The sequence below is a fragment of the Sphaerodactylus townsendi genome, linkage group LG01 (genome assembly GCF_021028975.2).
Source record: "Sphaerodactylus townsendi isolate TG3544 linkage group LG01, MPM_Stown_v2.3, whole genome shotgun sequence".
Classification (NCBI taxonomy): Eukaryota; Metazoa; Chordata; class Lepidosauria; order Squamata; family Sphaerodactylidae; genus Sphaerodactylus; species Sphaerodactylus townsendi.
The window spans coordinates 94,475,086-94,494,990 of record NC_059425.1 but is presented as its reverse complement, the minus strand read 5'-3'; the positions used below and the strand labels follow the sequence as shown (position 1 = coordinate 94,494,990).

The window sequence follows — 19,905 nt, the reverse complement described above, 5'->3', positions numbered from 1 at the left end:
TCTGATTGTCTCTGACTTGCCACTCAAGATACGCTGTCCCTTTTAAAATGTCTTTACGTGCGTGAAAGGAACAGTTAAAAAAATTGCAGCTGGAACTTTTTGTTCCCAGATACTAAGTCAAGTGGTACAGGGGGCATGAGAATAATCTGGGTGCATTGTTTCTTGATTTTGTTTTGTATTTTTGTGAAGGATGGGTCATTTTAGCTAGGCTTAGTTTGTTTCCTATGTCTATTTCCCTTGTAATTTTTTACTTCTTTTTCACTCAGCTATTCAAATAACTGCGATTCTGTTCCATTTTTGTAGGAGGTCTGTTATAGAGATCAGCCGAGCACTGAAAGAACTGTTTCATGAAGCTAGAGAGAGAGCCTCTAAGGCTCTTGGCTTTGCCAAGAGGTTAAGGAAGGTAAAAGTTGAAACAGGTTGTAAGTAACATCAAAATTCAGTCTTGACATTCTTAACAGTGCAATTGGATAAAAATGTGCTTTCATCTTGTTGTTAGGATCTTGAAATAGCTGCAGAGTTCATATTGTCTGCCTCAGTGCATGAAATCCTCAGTGCCCTGAAAACACAACAGTATATGAAGGTAACATCTGACTAAAGATTTAGTGATGCTAGAAATCTGAAATGATTAAATGTGGCAGTAGGCCAGATATATTTCATGTGGGTTTTCATGTGGGTTTTGTTACAGAACTGATAAACCTGTGTCATACAGATTGTATGACTTCATACTGCAGGCTGGGGGTCACATCGATGAATGATATGCCATTTTAAAAGTTCATTGTATGTTGAAAGCTGCCATGCCAGTTTTCTACATTACAGGAGGTTTGAAATAAAAGTTTGCCACCGTGGGCTGGTGCAAGTCAGCAACTGGCCAAAGTGATACCTTCCAACTTATGCTTTTAGTCTTGCAAGAGACACAGTCCCAATAAGAAATTTAAGTTATTCCTTTGTGTCATCTCCTACCTGGAGCCTGAAGTGGTTCACCTCAAACACAGATCAGTACCACTTTGAGAACTATTACTATCTTTTGCATTGCAGGGCATGAACAGCACCCCCCAACATGAATAGTTTTTTTGAAAAGGGAATTTGTGATAAAATATGGCTGTTTTGTTCAAAGACAAGATAAACTTTAAAGCAAGTGCTGGTGACAGTGTTTTCTAGGCAGATTGTGTTTACAGGGTGTTTACCATTGCTTTCCCCAGGTATCTACACTTTACCCCCAGCAAGCTGGGTACTCATTTTACTGACTTCAGAAGGGTAGAAGGCTGAGTCAGTCTTGAGTCTGCTACTTGAAACCGACTTCTGTCGGGATCAAACTCAGATTGTGAGCAAAGCTCTGACTGTAGAAGTGCAGCTTGCCATTGTTCCTATTCAAACTTTTGGTTATCCTAAAATGCTCTTTTGATCTCCTCTCAAATATTTGAACTGTGGAGGAAAAAATGAGCTAAAGCTACTAAGCATTTGTTCAGATAGTAATTTGCCTTATGTTGTATGTTGCCTGTGCTGAGTAGCTTTCAAAGAATGAGACTTAGTGTCTGCAATTCTGGGAAAGAAATTAATATAAGTACTGTTTGGTAGCATGATCTGTGACTTCACTGCTGAAGTTTAAATAGCATCCCCTCTTTGAGTAATTTCCTGTGTGTGTGTTTGTGTATGTGAGAGGCAGCAGGCATGTACAGGAATTAGGAGCTGGTACTCATGCACTGAGCAGACCCGAGCAGAAGGTAGTTATTTCAGCCCTGTCTCAGAGGGCTATTCCGCATGGGTGGGTTTTGTTGGTTTTTGCCCCAGACTGCTTTCACTCCTTTCTTATACACACAAGTTACGAACACTTTTGCCACTATGTTTTTTTCCCCCTCAAGCTGATTCTGAGTCAGCTTCACTCAACACGCAGTACTTCTTTGAGTTTTTTCGCCACCCATGATGCACACTCATGCCTTCCATCCCCCTTCCCTCCTCCCGGGGCTTCCTCACTCTTTTAGTAAAAACATTAAGTGTGCAAGAGTAGCTTTCAAACGCTGAGGAATTTGCTTCCACGCAATGAGGAAAAAAGCATATCTTAAAGGAAGAAAGGGATGGAGACTTGCTTTTTAAAAAGCGATAGTCAAAAATTCAAAGGACCTGCTAAGGCTATTTCTTCAATGCTCTAGTAATCTAGTGATATTTTATTGCCTTTAAAAAAGGAAAAGAAATTACTTATCTTTAGGGAAGGGGGCAAAGAAACTCTAAGGGCACTTGCGCACATGCAGAATAATGCACTTTCAATTCACTTTCACAATTGTTTGCAAGTGGATTTTGCCATTTCTCACAGTAAAATCCAGCTGCAAAGTGGACTGAAAGTGCATTATTCTGCAATGTGTGCGAGTGCCCCAAGTCTTTATGTACTATTTAAAATGGACAGTTAATGCTGGCTCAGGAGCCATTTTCTGTAGCATTTTGTTTCCTGTCTCTGCCACCTTCCCCTCAGCATTCTATCTCTAAAGTTGCCATTTAAAAAAATATTGGGGTGTGTGTGTGTGTGTGCTTGCACCAGCTGCTCTGTATGGAGACTGCTTCTGCTGATTGCAACTACTTGTTGAAATAGGTTTTTTTCCACATATTATTTAAAATGTATCCAGTTAATCTCATATGCATGCTGATTGTTCAGTAAGTAAATAGAGAATTGCCAGTAAGAGTAGTTTTGGTGGAGAAGAAAAATGTGTCTAGCATTTGTGCACAGTAGTTCTGAACATCATGTGGATTTTTAAAAAAAGGGTATTGGTGCGATGCCGCTGTGATGGCATCAGTAGCAGCTAGAACCTTTTCTGGAGATTACGGTTTTTTGGCACGGGTGGAAGTAATAAGCTGATTCCACAGCAGAAGGGATTTAGAGGAAAGGGCATGCATGCGGTATGGCTTTCCCAAGCTTGTGGATTTACTATCTAGAAAATCAGGAGCATGTTGTGCATGCAGAATAGGCTGAGGTCAAAACAGCATGATCTTTCTCAGTTCCTGATCCTTGGGAGACTAAGTATTGAGAGAGAAGGTAATGTTGATGGAGTGGGTAGCCGTGAACATGGTACCTGAACTGGACCCAAGGAGAAATTAACTTGTTACAGGATCTGTGGCCAGATAAAGGTGGCGTAGTTCCAACGGGGCAAGGGGGCATGCCGCGGCAGGGGCGTTCCAGAGCAGGGCGGGGGCGGGCAGCGCTGCGGCAGGGGCGCAGGACACATGTGTGCCCCGGGCGCAGTTCCACATTGCTCTGCCCCTGAGAGAAACAAAGGATTTTTTTGACCACATGTATGGAATTTTTATTTCTGAACGGTATTTGCAAGAGAAAGAGCAACAGTGACTAACTGATTCAAACTAAATGAAACATTTATTTATCGACACACACACACAATTAGAGATACACCAACATTGTCTTCGACCTTTAATACACAAATAAAACCCAGAATAAAACCACCCCCTCTCTCTCAATTAACACATGCGCAGAGAAAATTGAGACTTGAGTGAGGACGAGGGGAAGTGACAAGGACAGGAGAGGAAAGGGAGTTTGAAGGATAATACTACCTGATCCAAGGTGTGTGAGAGGCTTGAGAATTGTGTGGTGTCCATGCAGCCAAGGTCCATGGGGCAGAGTTTTGAGAAAAAAAGGGGTATTCAGGTAGTGGAGAACCTGGCACCTTTTTCACTGACCAGGGCTAGTTCTTTTGTGGGGAAAATTCCAACGTTCAGCACAGGTCTCTTCATTACCAAGATTGGGATCGCAAAAAGTGGGGAAAATTTGATTTTGATAGGGTAATCTGAAGATATCTTGCCATCCAAATTCAGCAGGAAAATTAGGAAATGACACCTGACATCCCAAGCTAAGGAAATTGATAGATGTTTTTAGCATATTGACCAAGATCCAGCGAGGTTGAAATTATGGTTATCTTCTTGATGGCCTATGCTGGGTGGATGAATAGCAGGATTGGAGGTGATAGTTTTCCCATCAACTGGAAATGGCCCATATTTCTTTGAAGAATCATCCCTTGAAGTACTCCCTTGAAGTAGGGGATAAGATCATCTTATGCATATCTTGGAAAGAGTAAATACTTCATGCATATGTGCTGGAATGTGCTCTGGATATGTTAGGCCAGATGTGTTCTCAGAAAATGTCCCCCAGAGATCCACATGACAGTTATTTTGAAGGTCACCCTCTTGAAAGTCTAAGAGGAGATTGGAGATCAAATTGGGGTGTCTCAACTGAGGAGGGGACAGCAGCCTTACAAACATGCCCTTTCCCTATTGAAAAGTACCTCGTTTGGATTGTTCTTTTTTTTTCAAGGGCTCTGGGGAACATTTTGAGATCCATGAACATTTTCAGCAGTGAAACTGAGCTCATTTCTAGCTGCTAGTAACTTGAACCATAATCTTTCTTCAGGTGCAAATCCCTGGACTTGAAAATGTACAAATCTTTGTGCAAGAAAGTCTCGCAGGAGAGAAATGTATTATCTTGCAACTCCTTAACACTGCTGCAGGAAAAGATTGTTCAAAAGACTCTGATGAAGTTGCAGGTGAACCCTTTTTACTGATGACTAAGTATAGTGATAAAGATCATGAAGGAGACGACAGTTGGAGCAGGTGGGAAGGACAGCTTGTCAAACTAATGCCTCCAGTGGAAACGATTGATACTCTGAAAAATATGCAGGCAAGTATTCTCTGTATTAGTAACCAACCATTGTATTTCTGATTTGTGGCCCACAAAAGTTAAAAGATGCTCTTTTTCACAGCTGGATTGTATGAAAAAGTATTGTCAATATGACACTCTGGATACTGAGAATTTGTCCTTCTATTTACTGATGTCTAATTTCACACGCTTAAAATGGGTTTAGTTTGCATAAAATTCTGATGTTGTGAAATGAAGGGTAGTTCTTTTTCTGCATTGTATGGATTTTTAAAATAATGAAAATCAAGATGCCTTGGATTGCATTATAGAACCTCCAGTGCCTTTGAATTATAGAACCGCCAGTTACCATTCTGATTGAGTCCCCTTGCCCCTAGATAAAAAAAATCCAGAAGTTTCCAAGGTTTCTTTGTTTCATGTGTATGAGAGAAAGGATGGAAGGAAGAGATTGGAATTTATTTCATTCACATTCTGTTCTCCCCCCCCCCCCCCCACACACACACTGTGTATCGAAAGTGGTTTACAGCATTTTCTTCATTTTATCCTGAGAACAACCCTGGGGGTGGGGGGTGGGGGGAGAAATGGGCTACCTGAGAGTGGGAGACTGGCCCCTGGTCATTTTGTGAGTTTCCTTAGCAAAGATGTTCCGTCTACTAGTGTGTTTTTATTGTAAAGGTGTGTGTGCTGCTTGGGTCCAGGCATGACAGACTTGCAGAGGACTGAGGCAGCCAGGAAGTAGTTGCACAAGTTAAGCAGTTCAGTTGCCTTGGCAAGTGGTGCAAGGTAGTGTTGGTAGAACAAGGTAGCAGCGGTCCAGCAGTGAGGAGGTCAGGCTGGTAATGTCTGTAGGCAGAAGTCAGGCAGTCCAGGGGTCAAGGCAGGTGGCATTTGCAGGCGGAGGTCAGGCAATCCACAGGTCTAGGCACGAATCAGAGGCAGTGGCTAATGGGGAGCCCAGGCATACAGTACTTTTCCGGGAATCACACTTGTTGGACCCAGGCTGAGCCAAACACAAGTCAGGGCTTAAGTATGGTGCCTTGCAAAGGACCAGGCTCCTACGGAGATTTGGTCTTCATTAGAAGCAAATGAAGTAAATAAATAACTATAACTGAAGGTAGAAGGCAGATAAAAGGGAATTTGATGAATACTGAGAAGGAGAGCGGGAAAGAAGAGAAGATATGGAGATTGTCAGGAGGAGGGAAATAGTATGTGGAGGGGGCTAGGGGAAAGAGAGGTGCCCCCTCACAAGTGGCCAGGCCCAGTGGCTGACACCACACAACTAGGCCACAGTTTTTCCAAGTTGAGGGTGTCCCAGGGCAGGGGGAAAGCTGAAGGGGTGGACAAATATAGGTTGGCTGTTGGTTGGAAAGGAGGGCAGGGAGCAGGAAAAGGGAAGAGGCTCTGGGGGCTTTCAGGGAAGGGAAAGAAGAAATGGTTGGGAAGGGTGAAATAACATTTTTCCCAGAAGTCTTTGAGGGTTCCTCCTTGAATCACATAATAAATGAGGCTGACTGTTGCAGGGAGATCATTAGAAAATATAGAATTGTAATTGTAGAAGCTATTCAAAATGTTAACCATTTTGTTGGAACAAAAGCTATAATATTTAAATATGTATTTTAGAATGTAGTGAGTATTTTACATTTCAAAATAGTCACGATTGAATCCACTGTTCACAATGAATACTTTGAGGTCTTTTTTCTAGCAGCACCTTCAGATAATGTAACTTTGTATATCCTAGATTGACAACCTCCTCCTTGTAGTCATGCAGCCTGTTTATCTTGTAAACCAGAGAAAAGCTTTCCAACAGTCTCTTGAAGGACTGGTTTCTTTGCATCAGGAGCAAACATCCAGCCAGCCGGTCGTTGCCAAAGCTTTGCAGCAGTTGAAGGTACTTGTCTTCGTCATCTTGTGGAAGGTTCTCAGTCACAGCTCATTTTAGTTTTTAAATCACGGCAGGGCTCATTTTGTTGTTTGTTAAACTAATAGCAAGTGACCATTGAAGATTATTTTAACGTCCTGATAGAATATTTCAATTGCTTCCCCCCTTTTCCAGAGTGATGCTTTGCAGCTGTGTAATAAGATAAGGAGTGCAATTGATAGAGTTGATCAAATGTTCACATCTGAATTTGATGCTGAGGTGGATGAGTCAGAATCTGCCACATTGCAGCAATATTATCGGGAAGCCATGATTCAGTGTTACAATTTTGGTTTTGAGGTAGGTGCTGCGAAAATCCCTTTCCTTGTTTCCATCGCGTTGAAAGTGTTTAACTTTCTTCAGAGAAAATAAATATTTCAGCAAATTGTTTATAATGTTTCACAGTCTGGGGCCTAGATCAGGGCACTTCTGGAAGAGTTGCATGGAGAACCTCGGAATGCATTGAATCAGCTCAAGCTGTTCTTGGCTTCTTTGCTGGTTATTGGTACTGAGGCTTCTGACATTTACCTTCTGTTTGGTGGCGGTGAAAAAGGGGACCCTTGACAGTGTGTGTTCCTACATTAACTCCACAAATGAGATACAGGTTGTCTCGTTTTTATAGATAACAGGTTTTGGATTCAAATTTTCACACATCTGTATTGCAGCATTATTCTGTGGCTAATTTTTTTTTTGGGGGGGGGGGGTGTAGCCTGATACTGCTTTGCATTGCTCTTTAGCTGGACCATGGATTGGGACACAAATCTCAGAAGGGGTAAAAACAGCTCAACCTGAACTTTAATTTTAATATATTACAGTACCATAAAGAAGTCATTCGTCTGATGTCTGGAGAATTCAGGCAGAAAATTGGAGACCAGTATATCACTTTTGCAAGAAAGTGGATGAATTATGTCCTTACTAAATGTGAGAGTGGTCGAGGCACCAGACCAAGGTAATGATTATGTGGACACTCCTTTCCATTCTTTTTATTGAGATCTTGCATGCTACCAACACGGAGCATTGTTGCTTCCTTGATTGCTATGAGGAAGTTTATTCAAAATGTCACAGTGTGGATATGGGAATAAAATACCCGAGGTAATCCAAGGGCCAGACTACTCAAGGATTTTGCTGATTTTAAGTGAATTTATCATGCTCTTGAAAAATCAGCGAGGGTAATTGAATCCTAAATTATTTAGTTCACCACAGTAAAACTTAATTTAGAAGTCATGTTTAGTGATATTTCAGGAATGAATATTAAGAAATTCTGGACATGGGAGGGGGGGTTAGCCCTAACATTTCATGGAAGTGTAAATTCATTTTGAGTAAGTTAATTGTTATGACAAGCCTAGAATTAGTACTCTCCACACAGTCTAATAGTGCAATCCAGATTGGGGGGGGGGGGGGTGACGGATGACTGTTTCTGTGGCTGAAGAAAGTTCATTGAAGGTGGCACCATGTTGTGGCTAGAGATGGCACTGTTTTTGTGGCATAAGTCTGACAGCTGTGCTGGTGTCCAAAAGGATATCAATGCAGCTGTAGAGGGCAGGCTCTCCTCTGGCCTGCCTGCCTCCCAGCACACCCCACGGGCATAAGTGCCACTTACACTGGCAGGGTAAACGTGTTGGTGCAACCCCACAATGGCTCCTAAAGTTGCTTGCCTTCCCATCAGGATTGGGCTGTAACTGTTCTTAGTTAAAAGTAGAAGCAGTCTCTTGTTAATAGCAGCTATATTAATTATTTAGTATTGTTGAAAGAATAATCGTCACCACTTTACTGAATCATTTTAACCACCCTCTGGGAGTCTCTAGTGATTCAGCAAGTATTTAAAGTTTGGACAATTTAGTTTTGATTGGGATTGGCCTGAGGATTTGGGGCACCCAACCCTTCAGTACACACAAGAAGAAGGCAGGAAGATGGCACCCCATCCATGCCACAGAAAGCTCAGAGGTGGAAAATGACATCCAACTGCTTCACTCCTTATGTGCTTCTGGGAGGTGGCAGGGGGTAGGGAAATGGCAGGGTGGGGAGAAATGCAGATGCCATTTTTACACCTCGCTGCAGTGTTGGGGGAGGGAGGGGAGGAGTGCAGGTGCCTTTTCCTCCCTTTTGTGTATCCCAGCAGCATGGGGATAAGAGGAGCATGGCATCTGAATATGATTACAGTGTTCTCTATTAATGTTCGTGCACATATAGCTTCAGGGGACATGGCTTTGTTTTGTATTTGTATAATGTTCAAAGAAGATTTTTGGGTTATATGGTAACAGGGGTAGTTCTCCCTTGCTAAATGTTATATAAATTTTGGCTAACGAAGAACTTTCTTCTGATCAACAGATGGGCAACACAAGGGTTTGATTTTCTTCAAGCCATCGAGCCTGCTTTTATTTCAGCTCTGCCTGAAGATGACTTCCTGGTAAGTCCTCAGCCATTCTTACATTTAAGCTAACCACTATTGACCTCCCATGGGTGGGTTTGAGACAGTCCTGCTGGGAAAGAAAGACTCTTTTGAGGGCTTATCCACTTTTGGCCTTCTTGACTGGCACATGTTGATTAGAGATACAAAACTGTGGCAGTTATTGTTTCAGCAGTTCTTTCTGTTTTCCAGAGTTTACAGGCTTTGATGAATGAATGTATTGGACATGTAATCGGAAAGCCTCACAGTCCTGTTACAGGTTTGTACCTTGGTAAGACAACAGCTACAATCTCTTCCTCTGGAACGTTACAGCTGTAGTTTATAGAAATGTAAGTGTTCTAGACAAAAAGTGAATTTGTTAATCTGGAACTCTTTAAAGTTGCAGTACATGATTTCCAGTGAATTAACTAGATGCGTCCCTGTATATGGGTGGCTTGGGCTAGCTCAGGGGTCTGCAACCTGCGGCTCTCCAATTGGCCATGCTGGCAGGGGCTGATGGGGATTGTAGTCCATGAACATCTGGAGAGCCACAGGTTTCAGACCCCTGGGCTAGCTTGATCTCTTCAGATCCTGGAAGCTAAGCAGGGTTGACCCAGGTCAGTAATTGGATGGTTGCTGCCTAGAGGCAGGCAATGGCAAACCACCTCTGTTCCTCTCTTGCCTTGAGAACCCTACAGGGTCGACGTGAGTCAGCAGCAAGTTGATGGAACTTTCCACCATCATCCTTATGTAGGTTAGTTGTCTAATATACTGGGTGGATATTGATCTTTGTGTAATATCTTTCCCAGTTGTACTTTCCGAGATAGCTCATGCCTGCTTACTGTTTATTTATTTATTTTTTGAACTTCTATACCGCCCCATCCCCGGAGGGCTCTTTGTGACCCATCCAACCACACACCCATCAGCAATATGGAGTGATCTTCCGAGTTCTTGTAAAATAACACCTCCGTCCGCTTGCAATTGTTGCCAAAAAGTAAAAACAGCAAATCTCGCTACATTTGGCTGGTGGACTGTAAGAGGTTTGTGTGTACACCTTTATGGACTGGAGAGGCTAGCAAACAAATGCATAGAATGTGAGCACAGCAGTGAGCTGTGGATTCTCCTGCAGAGTGTATGAAAGCAAACAAGTTTCTTTTATAAAATGACTGGGCAGCTTCAACGGAAAGATGCTTCAGTCACATTAACAAGTGAGCATACTCATCATATATTGCTGAGCCTGAAAGGTCCTAAGTGGGGCTGTTGTCTAGTATGTGGAAGAAACCTTGGCTAAAGGAAATTATATCTGTACTGTAGCTATTTGGTCTTCAAAGGTAGACTGGAAGAGTGATTTCAGCTCATGCAAGTCTAGGTTCATTTTGAAAAGTATACATCCATAGTCAAGACAAATATTTAGTTTTGATTGTATTTCCAAAGGTGAATTTGTCTTAGTTTGGCTTGTAATTTTTGAACTTTAGGCAGCCTTTTTTTAACCAACTTATTTTGTTTCTTGCAGTATTTTTATACCAAACAGAACTTTAAAAATTGGGAATACTTCATGTATTAGTGTTTATAATTTCATTTAATAAGTCAGTTGTCTAGAATATTTTGCTGCACCTCCAGACCATTAGCCAGTTTGTTCATTTATTTGATTTTTACTCCACCCTCTCCCAATACATTGAGCTCAGGACAGATTATCTGATCCATTTCTTAAACCTCACTTGCGTTGGACTGACCACCAACCTGAATACACCACAAATCATTTCAATTGCTATTACTGTTAGCTAAAGAATACCTGGGTGTATTTCAGCCCAGATGCTTCAATTTCAGACAAGTTGCATGAACTGGACCTCAGTAGCAGTGATCTTGCATCAGTGTGGCATGCATATGTTGGGTGTTTTCTTAAGCCATTTGAATTGTCTCCTATTTGTAGCTATTCACCGGAATAGTCCTCGTCCTGTGAAAGTACCACGATGCCATAGCGATCCCCCAAATCCTCACCTCATCATCCCAACGCCTGAAGGGTTCAGGTATTAAGAGCATATCTGATCCTTGTTATTTGTAGCTGAAGGAGAGAAAGGGACAAATGATGTTTCTGTAACAGTTCAGCGGTGTTACCATCTTGAACTTTCCAGTCTCTAGATAAAAGGATATTTGCAATTTCCCAGCATTGATTCTTACACTGTTTTGGTCATTGTTACCTTGCAGTAGTATCTGTTGCTACCTGTTTTGTGAAATGTGGTTGATTCCATGGGATAGTGCCTGTGGAATCAGGATTGATGAGTGACACAGCTCTACTCTTCCCCCTCCCCTCACATGCCTGAGCCATGTTTAATATTCCTTATGTTTCTTTCTCTTCCATTTTCTCTGATGTGTGCTTTTGCAAATATCCTTCTGCAATGGTGTAACTAGCTTTTCTCCTTTTTATTTAAAAGACAGCTTTAAAAGGCTGTAGAAAAGAGCAACAGTCCAGTAGCACCATAAAGAGTAACAAAATTTCTCGTAGGATAGGAATTTTCATGATTCACAGCTCACTTCTCCAGATATAGATACAGAAGTGAACTATGACTCTCAGAAGCTAAGACTATTCTATATCCTGTACCTCAATGTGCAATCATTCATACACGTACCCTGTACCTCAAAGAACCCCAATGTGGAATCAAACCGTAGCTACATCCTGGACCTTCATGACAGTGGAAAGCTCCACTGTGGTCCGAGTGCCTGCCCAGTTCTGTCCTCCCCCCAAGTCCCAATACTCCAGTTGCATTTAAAAAGCTATTTTAAGCACCGGTTTGGTCAAAACCTTTTTTCCCTGTGCACTATTAAGCTGGCTACTTTGATAAAAGAGCATTTTTAGTGCATCTAAAGTCCATTAGCAGAAGTTGCCTTTTGCAATCATTGCGCCCGCAATGTAGCTTAATAGTGAACAGAAGAAAGGTTTTGACAGAAGCAGTGCTTAAAAAAGCTTTTTCAGTGCAACTGGAGAATTGTACTTCTTTGAACTGTGGAAAGATGTGATTGTAATTTCCGCTGCACCACGCACGATCACATTTCTTTCCTTTGTTGAGATAGAGTATAGAAATGTTGTTGGTCTTTATGATTCTACTGGACTCTTTGGCCCTTTCCGCATCGCAACGGTGCGGGGGTGCGTTGGCATAAATAATGCCGATGCACCCCCCTGGGACCATTCGCATGGATGAGCCCAGGAGGGTGGCAGGCGGCGGCACAGCCTTCGCACAGGCTGCGCCGTCGCCGAAGACCTACCTTGTCTCCTGGCTTCCAGCTCGTCGCAGAAGCCAGGGTACACGCCCCTGCAGCCTGGAGAAACTGCTCTGGAGTCGCAGGCCAGGGGGCGTGTCCCCTGGCCTCTGCGACAAGCTGGAAGCCAGGAGACAAGGTAGGCGTTCGGGAAAGGGGAGGGAATGGCACCTTCCAGCTGCTGCTGTTCGCATGGCAGCGGTTGGAAGCCGCTGTTTCCGAAATACCTCGCTCAGGGATGCAGCGGCAGCGGCCGTGCGAACCCCTCCCCAGGGACGCTGTTTTTAGCGTCCCTGGGTCACTGTATTCTGCCTGTGCGGAGACAGCCTTTCTCTTTTCTATTACTACAGACAGACGAACATGGCTACCCATAATGATCTAACTTCAAAAGGCAATTAGGCTATGGTCATGATACTATCCAGCTGTTCCAGGAACTATCACTTGATTTCTTTTTCTATTCACAACTTTGGCTCCCTTGTCTTCCTCAACAAAAGTGGCAAAGAGCAATATAGCTATCCTCCACAGCATACATTCTTAGAGGACACATTGGCCTTGGACCCATTTTTATCTGCTTCTGATCTGGCCACGGGACAAAGACAGCTTAGGTCAGTCTCAATGGCAACTGGACCAAGGCAGGTCAGCGCTGCTGTTACTTCTTGATTTGACAGCAAAGTTTGGCACAGTCAGCTATAATGTTTTGGCTCACCATGTTGCTGTCACTGAGATTTGTTGGACAGCCTTACAGTGGCTGATCTTATTTCTCCAGGGTCAGTGACAAGAAGAGGACGTTGTTAGCTCAAGGAAGAGGATGCTACCATGTCACACACTGGTGTGTGGCGTGCAACAGGGAGCAATCCTCTGGGATTTTTTTATATATCTATATGCACACCCTTGCCCTTTTGGTCTGGAGTTTTGGGGAAGGGGGGCATCACTAGCACACTGATGGCACCTAACCGATATGGTGTATCTGTTGATGGGTGGCTGGCTGTATTATATCCCAGATGCATTGGCCAGTTATTTGGGGTCTGGTGAAATGGCTGAAACACAATTGGCTGAAGATAAATCCATTGAAGATTGACATCCTGTGGCTGGGCCAGAGAAACTTAGAAATGAGACCAACTCCCATCTCTATACGTTGGCAACTAACATTTGTGTCAACCATTAATAGTTTGGGTATGATTCCTTTCTATGGAGGCCCAGGTCACAAATGTAGCCTACGTTTTTCCATCTTCACCAGGCTAGTCAACTAGCACCGTACCTAGACCTAGTTTCATTAATAGCTTGAAAGAACCTCAGAGAACTGAAATGAAGTCAATAAAGGTTTTGAATGTAATGTGCGTGTGTGCACATGCATTTACTTCTGAGGGTGCTGTTCCTGTTTAGAGTAGATTAAGAAGGATATCTGAATATTGTGGAGTTTCTGCATCTAAGATATGTGAGGGTTACCACACTAACTAGTACAATATTTCACACCTCCAAAATTAATCCAAAATCATCTTAAAGCTAACCATTCAGAGTGTTCTTATTCGTAATGAAAAATAGCAAGGAGATTTTTCCATTTTGATTTTGGTATTTATGGATGGATTATCTCTTGCATGTCAGAAACCATCAAAGTTTATTGCTGCACGCAAGTTTTAGAGAGTAGTCTGGGAATTTTTCTTGCTTTAAATTTGTACAGTTAAAAAAATAACTTTTCACCAGATTTTTAAGACTCTGTCTAAGTCTCTGTATTTTAAAAATCCACTAAAAAGAACACAGACAGACCATTTTTCCTGAAGTTTTTCTTCTTGCTGCAGCACAAGGAGTGTCCCATCTGATGTACGGAACCATTGCAGCGTTGCACTTAGTCGCCCCGCTCCCATGGGTAGTGACTCAACCCAGCCAAAACCTCTCAGCAGTGCAAATGACATCAGGTAGCTCCACTCCGCAGTGTGGCAGACTCATTCCTGTTCATGTCACTCATCCAATCCGCTTGCATTTAGATACCAGTAGTTCCTTTTGGTTTCATTGTGTGTTCCGTGTAATTTACCCATTCTCTTAAAGTTTCTTTAAACTGGCACAATGCATGTTATGTGTTCAAATTTCCTTGTTTTAGAATCACAGATGCATGCAGTTCCTTTTCTCTAGCTCCTCTGCAGTACCTGATAGCCAATGAACTCATAATAAAAATGGAGGCTTTTATCTGTATTTTAGCTGGAGCTATACTTTCTACTCATTAGGAGTTTTGAAATTTTCCACTGAACCCTTTTAAAACAGTTATCAAAACGTGTGTTTGGAGCTCTGAATATTGTGCAGTGGACAAATGCTACCATAATTTATTTTTTACTCTTCTTTCAAGTATGTGGTATTACAGATAAGTAGAAACCAGAGCAATCAAAGCATTTATATCTAGAACACTGACGGTGTTCTAGATGGTGTTTCTTTGCACAGGGGCTTGGATCCCATGGCCATTCCCTTTCATACTTCTCTCTGGCTGCTGTGCTCTTTCTTCGTCTACTGCTAGGACTTCCAAATATACAAGATCCGGGGGGGGGGGGTGTCCAAGAGCTCCTGGAAGTGCTAATGGCAGAGGAAGTAAGTGTCACAGTGGAGGAAAGCCTCTTCAGTGGCCAGAGAGAATAACAAAGAACAATTTCATTGGATGTACTGGGTTCCACAAACCTAATATTTTTAAATTCCATCAGGTTCTTTCTGTCCTTGTTCTCTCTCTCTCTCTCTCTCGTTTATATTCTTTCTCCCAGAACTTGTGAAAGGCACATTACCCTCTTTGCTGTCTCTGATACCTATCCATTTTACAGAAGGAGCAGTGTGATTTTGTATTTCTGTCCCGAAGGATTTCAGATCTCTCTTTCCCAAATGCACCCTAAGAGGGGTTTCTGATGGCACCTGGGTATTTATCTATCCTAATAGTAGCAGCGGCTTTGTATAAAACTAATAATAATCCATATTGCTTAGGGAATCCACTACAGTTGCATAGCTGTACAAAGATTCACATCATTTTTACTCTCCCTCCCACTCCATGTTGATTTCATTAACGTGACCAGTTATAGCTACTTCCTCTTACTTGAAACTTTGAGGGCTGTTATACTTTACAAAAGGGGAGATTGAGAATGCTGACTAATACAACAGCAATTTGCATTCTTTTCAACAGAGGTTCTAGTGTCCCTGAAAATGATCGACTGGCTTCAATAGCTGCTGAGCTGCAGTTTAGGTCTTTGAGCCGCCACTCCAGTCCCACAGAGGAACGTGAAGGTGATGACCTTTGAAACTATGATAACATGTTGCAAATAGTTTTTGGTGGTTTTCTTGAAACTTTTTTTTTTTGGCTTCAAAATGAGATTCTGCCAAATGTGGTCTTGTGTTTTACCCTAATGCATGCGGAGAACTTGGCATGTTAGAAGCAGTTTTTAAAAATAGACTTTTTACATTAGGAAGGTTTCCAAACGGATTTTACTCTTCAAGTTATTGAATTATTCATTGGAGTTACTTTATGGGCCACATTTACATCAAACTGCAAAGGGTAGCATACAAACAAAATGTTAAAATTTGCAATTAAAATAATACTTGTGAAATCATAATCTAATAATGAGTAAAATCGCTCAACCTTGTGAGAGACCAGATAATATCTAACTACAAGCCTAGTTTATCTTAATAAAAAGGTCTTAACTAACTTTGGAAAAATAAGAAACCAGATGGGCATCTAGGGGAAGCTACATTTGTGGAATAAATATAGGTGCTAGTATTGAGACTGTTCATAGTGGTACTAATAGTGTGAATGCTAAAAAGTGTTACCTGTGATTATGGCATCTCTACCAACATGCTGACAAATTCATAAAAGATCCAGGGCAGAAAGGAAGGAAAGCCACTGTGCTGTGGTGAAAGTGTCAGACAAAGATTTGGGAAAATAAAGTGCTGTGATCTCTACTCTATCATAAGGCTTGCGGAGTGCCCTAGTTACGGATTCTCACAGCGCTGTTGCAGGGATATTATGGAAGATAATATTGGAATGACATATCCTGCCCTGAGTTATTTGGAGAGTGGTGGGACAGAAATGTACTGAATGCTAATTACAGAAAATTTGCAGAAACAATCTTGCCTGTAGCTGATAACCCAAAGGAACCTCTCTTTGTCTGAAAAGAAACACCCAATTTGTGCAACAAACGCTTAGAGTTTTATATTTTTCCCTGTATGCATAAATATTCATATACATTCAAATTGTGTATTCTTGTGTGGCACTGACAGTTACTTCCCATATTATCTTTGGATAATTCATAAAGCAAGTATTCTTGCATGTGACATATTTGTAAATTCTTATAAAATGATAATTTTGCAAGAGCATATCCACCTCCTTGGAAGACAGTATTATGTCAAGTCAAATCCAAAGCTTGGGCATTTCCAAATCTTCTCCTTCCATTCTTTTTTTTTTCAGTTTTCAGAAAGTAAGAATGTACCTGAGTCACTTAACACATGTGCCATCACTGAGTCCCCTATATAGAAATGTCCTCTGATGTTATATTTGTGATAGTCACAAGAAGTATGAATATACATGGTTATGCATAATTGCCATGATTCCGACAACTTTTTATGGGGACCACAATAATTGCATGTTTGTATTGTATTTTAAAAAATAATTTGCTAGTTTTCCCCAGACAAGTAAAAGTAAATGTAAAGTAAAAGAAGATATCCAGGGGGTGAAACTGGCTTTGAACTTGGCCTTATTCAGATGATTTGAATTTTTGGTGATTGATCAGGAAATAGTATGTTCCAGACATCACTTAATTATTTTTTGACGAGAACTTAGAATATTGCAAGCTTGATATAATTTTCCTGCTTATTTAAAACAAGCCTTTTGCTTTTCACCTTTTCTGAAAAATGTTCTCATGCGGAGTTATTTATTTTCCTGTACAATCTTAAAATTCTGTAGAGTGAATGCTCTATATAGGACGGTCCAATGGTGAGGGACGCAACACTTGGTTTTAATAGCCCCCCCCCCCCCCCCCTTCCCTCATGTCTGTTTCAGTCCTTATGGGCAAGTTTGTTTTCTGTTTGTTTTGTTTCCTGCTTGTGAATATTATCTACCATTGTAGGGCCATTTGCATATTTTAAACATACATAGGGACCATTACATTGTGGATGAAAAAAATCAAGTTGCAACTTGTTTGGGACCAAGGTTTTTCACAGTGCTTTATTCTTGCAGAGCCGTCTTATCCTAAAGGAGATTCTAGTGGGACAGCCCGAAGGAGCTGGGAGCTTCGAACTCTCATCAGCCAGACCAAAGGTAAGGAACAAGAGGTAGTTATTTTGCTAAGAGAAGCTTTGTAGATTACCATTGATATTACGTATGATTTTCGGAATTCTGTAAATACAAATTATTATACACTGTTATCAAAGTCCAAAGGACAGCAATCAATGCAGGGTTTGTATCTTGGTTAGTATGAATGCATGTTAAGCTGATGGCTTTATTATCACATAGAGAGCCCTTATACAATTTGCTATTAGAACTTCATCAGGGGATCAGAGTTCTTTTTTGCTGAACCTTTCCACAGCAGCGGTAGGAACTCAACTGCTGTAGAAAGGTGCAGCAAAAGAACTCTGATGAAGCTTTAATAGCAAAACACATAGGGGCTGTGCATGACAATAAAGTTGTCACCAGTCACTTTGCATATTTTTTCCCATTTTGGTTTGAAAAACTGATGGCAATTTTTTTTTGTCTATTTCATTCATGGCCATATTGCATAATGCCAGATTACAGAGTGTGATAAATTTTGAATTAACAGGAATGAGACATCTGCTGTACAATACAATAGTGGTTTAGATTGCAGAAGTTTGAAAACGAGCAGAAATTTGAAAGCAAGCATAAGAATTAAATGACACATTAAATGATGCAGAAATTACGTAGTTGGATTATATTGCAGCCATAGCACCTACTAGACAAATAATATGACAAGTTCTTATCCCTTTTCTAAAACATCTTTCTGAAATGTTTCATAACAGTATAGTGCTATTATCTGGATAAAAAACTCCTGAATACTGGTTCTGGTGGGTTTTCCGGGCTGCGTGGTCGTGGTCTGGTGGATCTTGTTCCTAACGTTTCGCCTGCATCTGTGGCTGGCATCTTCAGAGGTGTATCACAGAGGGAAGTCTGTTACACACTGTGTCGACTACCACCTTTTGGTCTAAGCTTTTGGAAAGGCGTGTCCAGACCACAGCTACACAGCCCGGAAAACCCACCAGAACCAGTTGAATCCGGTCGTGAAAGCCTTCAACAATACATCCTCCTGAATAGTTCATTTTTGCATATTTTGGTGAAAGCTAGAAGGGTTGGGAGAATTCTTGATCTCATTGGACAGCCTGTTCTATAAGATGGGGGGGGGGGGGCGCACAGCATGTGTACTTGTGTACAGAAGCATGTCAGGCAGTTGTTGTTTTTTCCCAGTTGAAGGGTGGTACTTGCAGAAAGACCTCCAATGGGCAAAGAACATGGCAGAAAGTCAGTCCCATTGATATCATCGGCCAGGAGACGAAGGACTTTCTATTTTATGGCTGTGACAAATACAGACACTTAGGCACATTCAAGCAAGTAGAATGTTGAGAGCTCAAAGAGTAAAAATGTAACTCCACAGGATTGGCTGGGAGAACTTGAGAGAGTTCTGTAGCCAGAGCACAGGGAGTTGTTGAGTGAATCTTGTGTGAGAGCTCCGAGAGGGTTCCTTAGACACACAGCTCACAGAGTTAGATACAATGGAAAGTTGTCTTTTATTTATGAAGTTAACATAAGAGAAAGTAAGGTGGAAGTTACAACGTTTTGCTTCCATTGAGCTTTTGAACTGTTCCCTCAGCTGGGATTCTTTGGTTAGAAAGTAATGATTTTCAGCCCACAATAACCATCTCTTCTCCACAGTTTTACTTAGAGATCTTTCCCTCTCAACTCCGCAGCTGCCACTTTTCAACTGCTGCTGTTATCCAACTCTCAACTCCCCAACATTCTGTCTGCTCTCATTGTTCACTGTTAGGGAGAGGTGAAACCAGACCTTTTAATTACAGCCTCAGTATGTGAATATGAGCCTCAGTACCATGTGGTGATTGAATTTTCCACCAAGATGGGATGCTTATATGCATTCAAATGAGTATCTTGTAGTGTGCAAAGGAAATATATGCCCCATTTAAAGCAGTGCAACTTGAAATTAATCATACAAGCTTTTACCTAAATTCCAGGTTATTCAAAGAATGATTTTGCAGGTCAGCTGTTACTCCACTCCGTACCTGTAACAAACCTCCCCTGCCCTTCCAAGTAATCTGATTGGCCTCCAGTTGGTTTTATTCCATTTAAAATTTTTGCCAGCATACGGGGAAATTTTCAGTGATCTCGTGGCAGGCCTTCAGTTTGCTCCCCAAATGGCTTTGTATTCTATTTTAGTAGTGCATGAACAATATTGTGGTTCACATGAAATGAATGTTTAAATAATATAACTGGTCCACAGTTTTTGCTTTTCCTTCATGTTTTAGATTCTGCTTCCAGGCAGGGGCCAATGGAAGCAGTTCAGAAATCAGTTCAGCTATTTGAAGAAAAAAGGTATCGAGAAATGAGGCGGAAAAATATCATTGGCCAAGTTTGTGATACCCCCAAATCTTATGACAATGTCATGCATGTTGGCTTAAGAAAGGTGACTTTTAAGTGGCAAAGAGGAAACAAAATTG

The 19,905-nt window shown here is 41.6% G+C and overlaps 1 protein-coding gene across 4 annotated transcripts in view; it reads left to right on the top strand.

Annotated features, from left to right (window-relative positions):
* Positions 1–19,905, top strand: part of MAP3K4 (mitogen-activated protein kinase kinase kinase 4) — a 74,288-nt gene that overhangs the window by 43,328 nt on the left and 11,055 nt on the right. Inside the window, exons 8-20 of one of the 4 annotated variants that reach the window (XM_048487712.1) lie at positions 304–403; positions 500–583; positions 4,409–4,675; positions 6,390–6,539; positions 6,705–6,866; positions 7,382–7,515; positions 8,895–8,973; positions 9,166–9,232; positions 10,883–10,979; positions 14,004–14,120; positions 15,359–15,459; positions 17,405–17,485; positions 19,714–19,905. In XM_048487712.1, the coding sequence (XP_048343669.1) occupies positions 304–403; positions 500–583; positions 4,409–4,675; positions 6,390–6,539; positions 6,705–6,866; positions 7,382–7,515; positions 8,895–8,973; positions 9,166–9,232; positions 10,883–10,979; positions 14,004–14,120; positions 15,359–15,459; positions 17,405–17,485; positions 19,714–19,905 (1,631 nt within the window). Of the gene's footprint in view, positions 1–303; positions 404–499; positions 584–4,408; positions 4,676–6,389; positions 6,540–6,704; positions 6,867–7,381; positions 7,516–8,894; positions 8,974–9,165; positions 9,245–10,882; positions 10,980–14,003; positions 14,121–15,358; positions 15,460–17,404; positions 17,486–19,713 lie in introns of all 4 variants that reach the window. The other 3 variants (XM_048487702.1, XM_048487728.1, XM_048487721.1) reach the window with 3 other exon arrangements.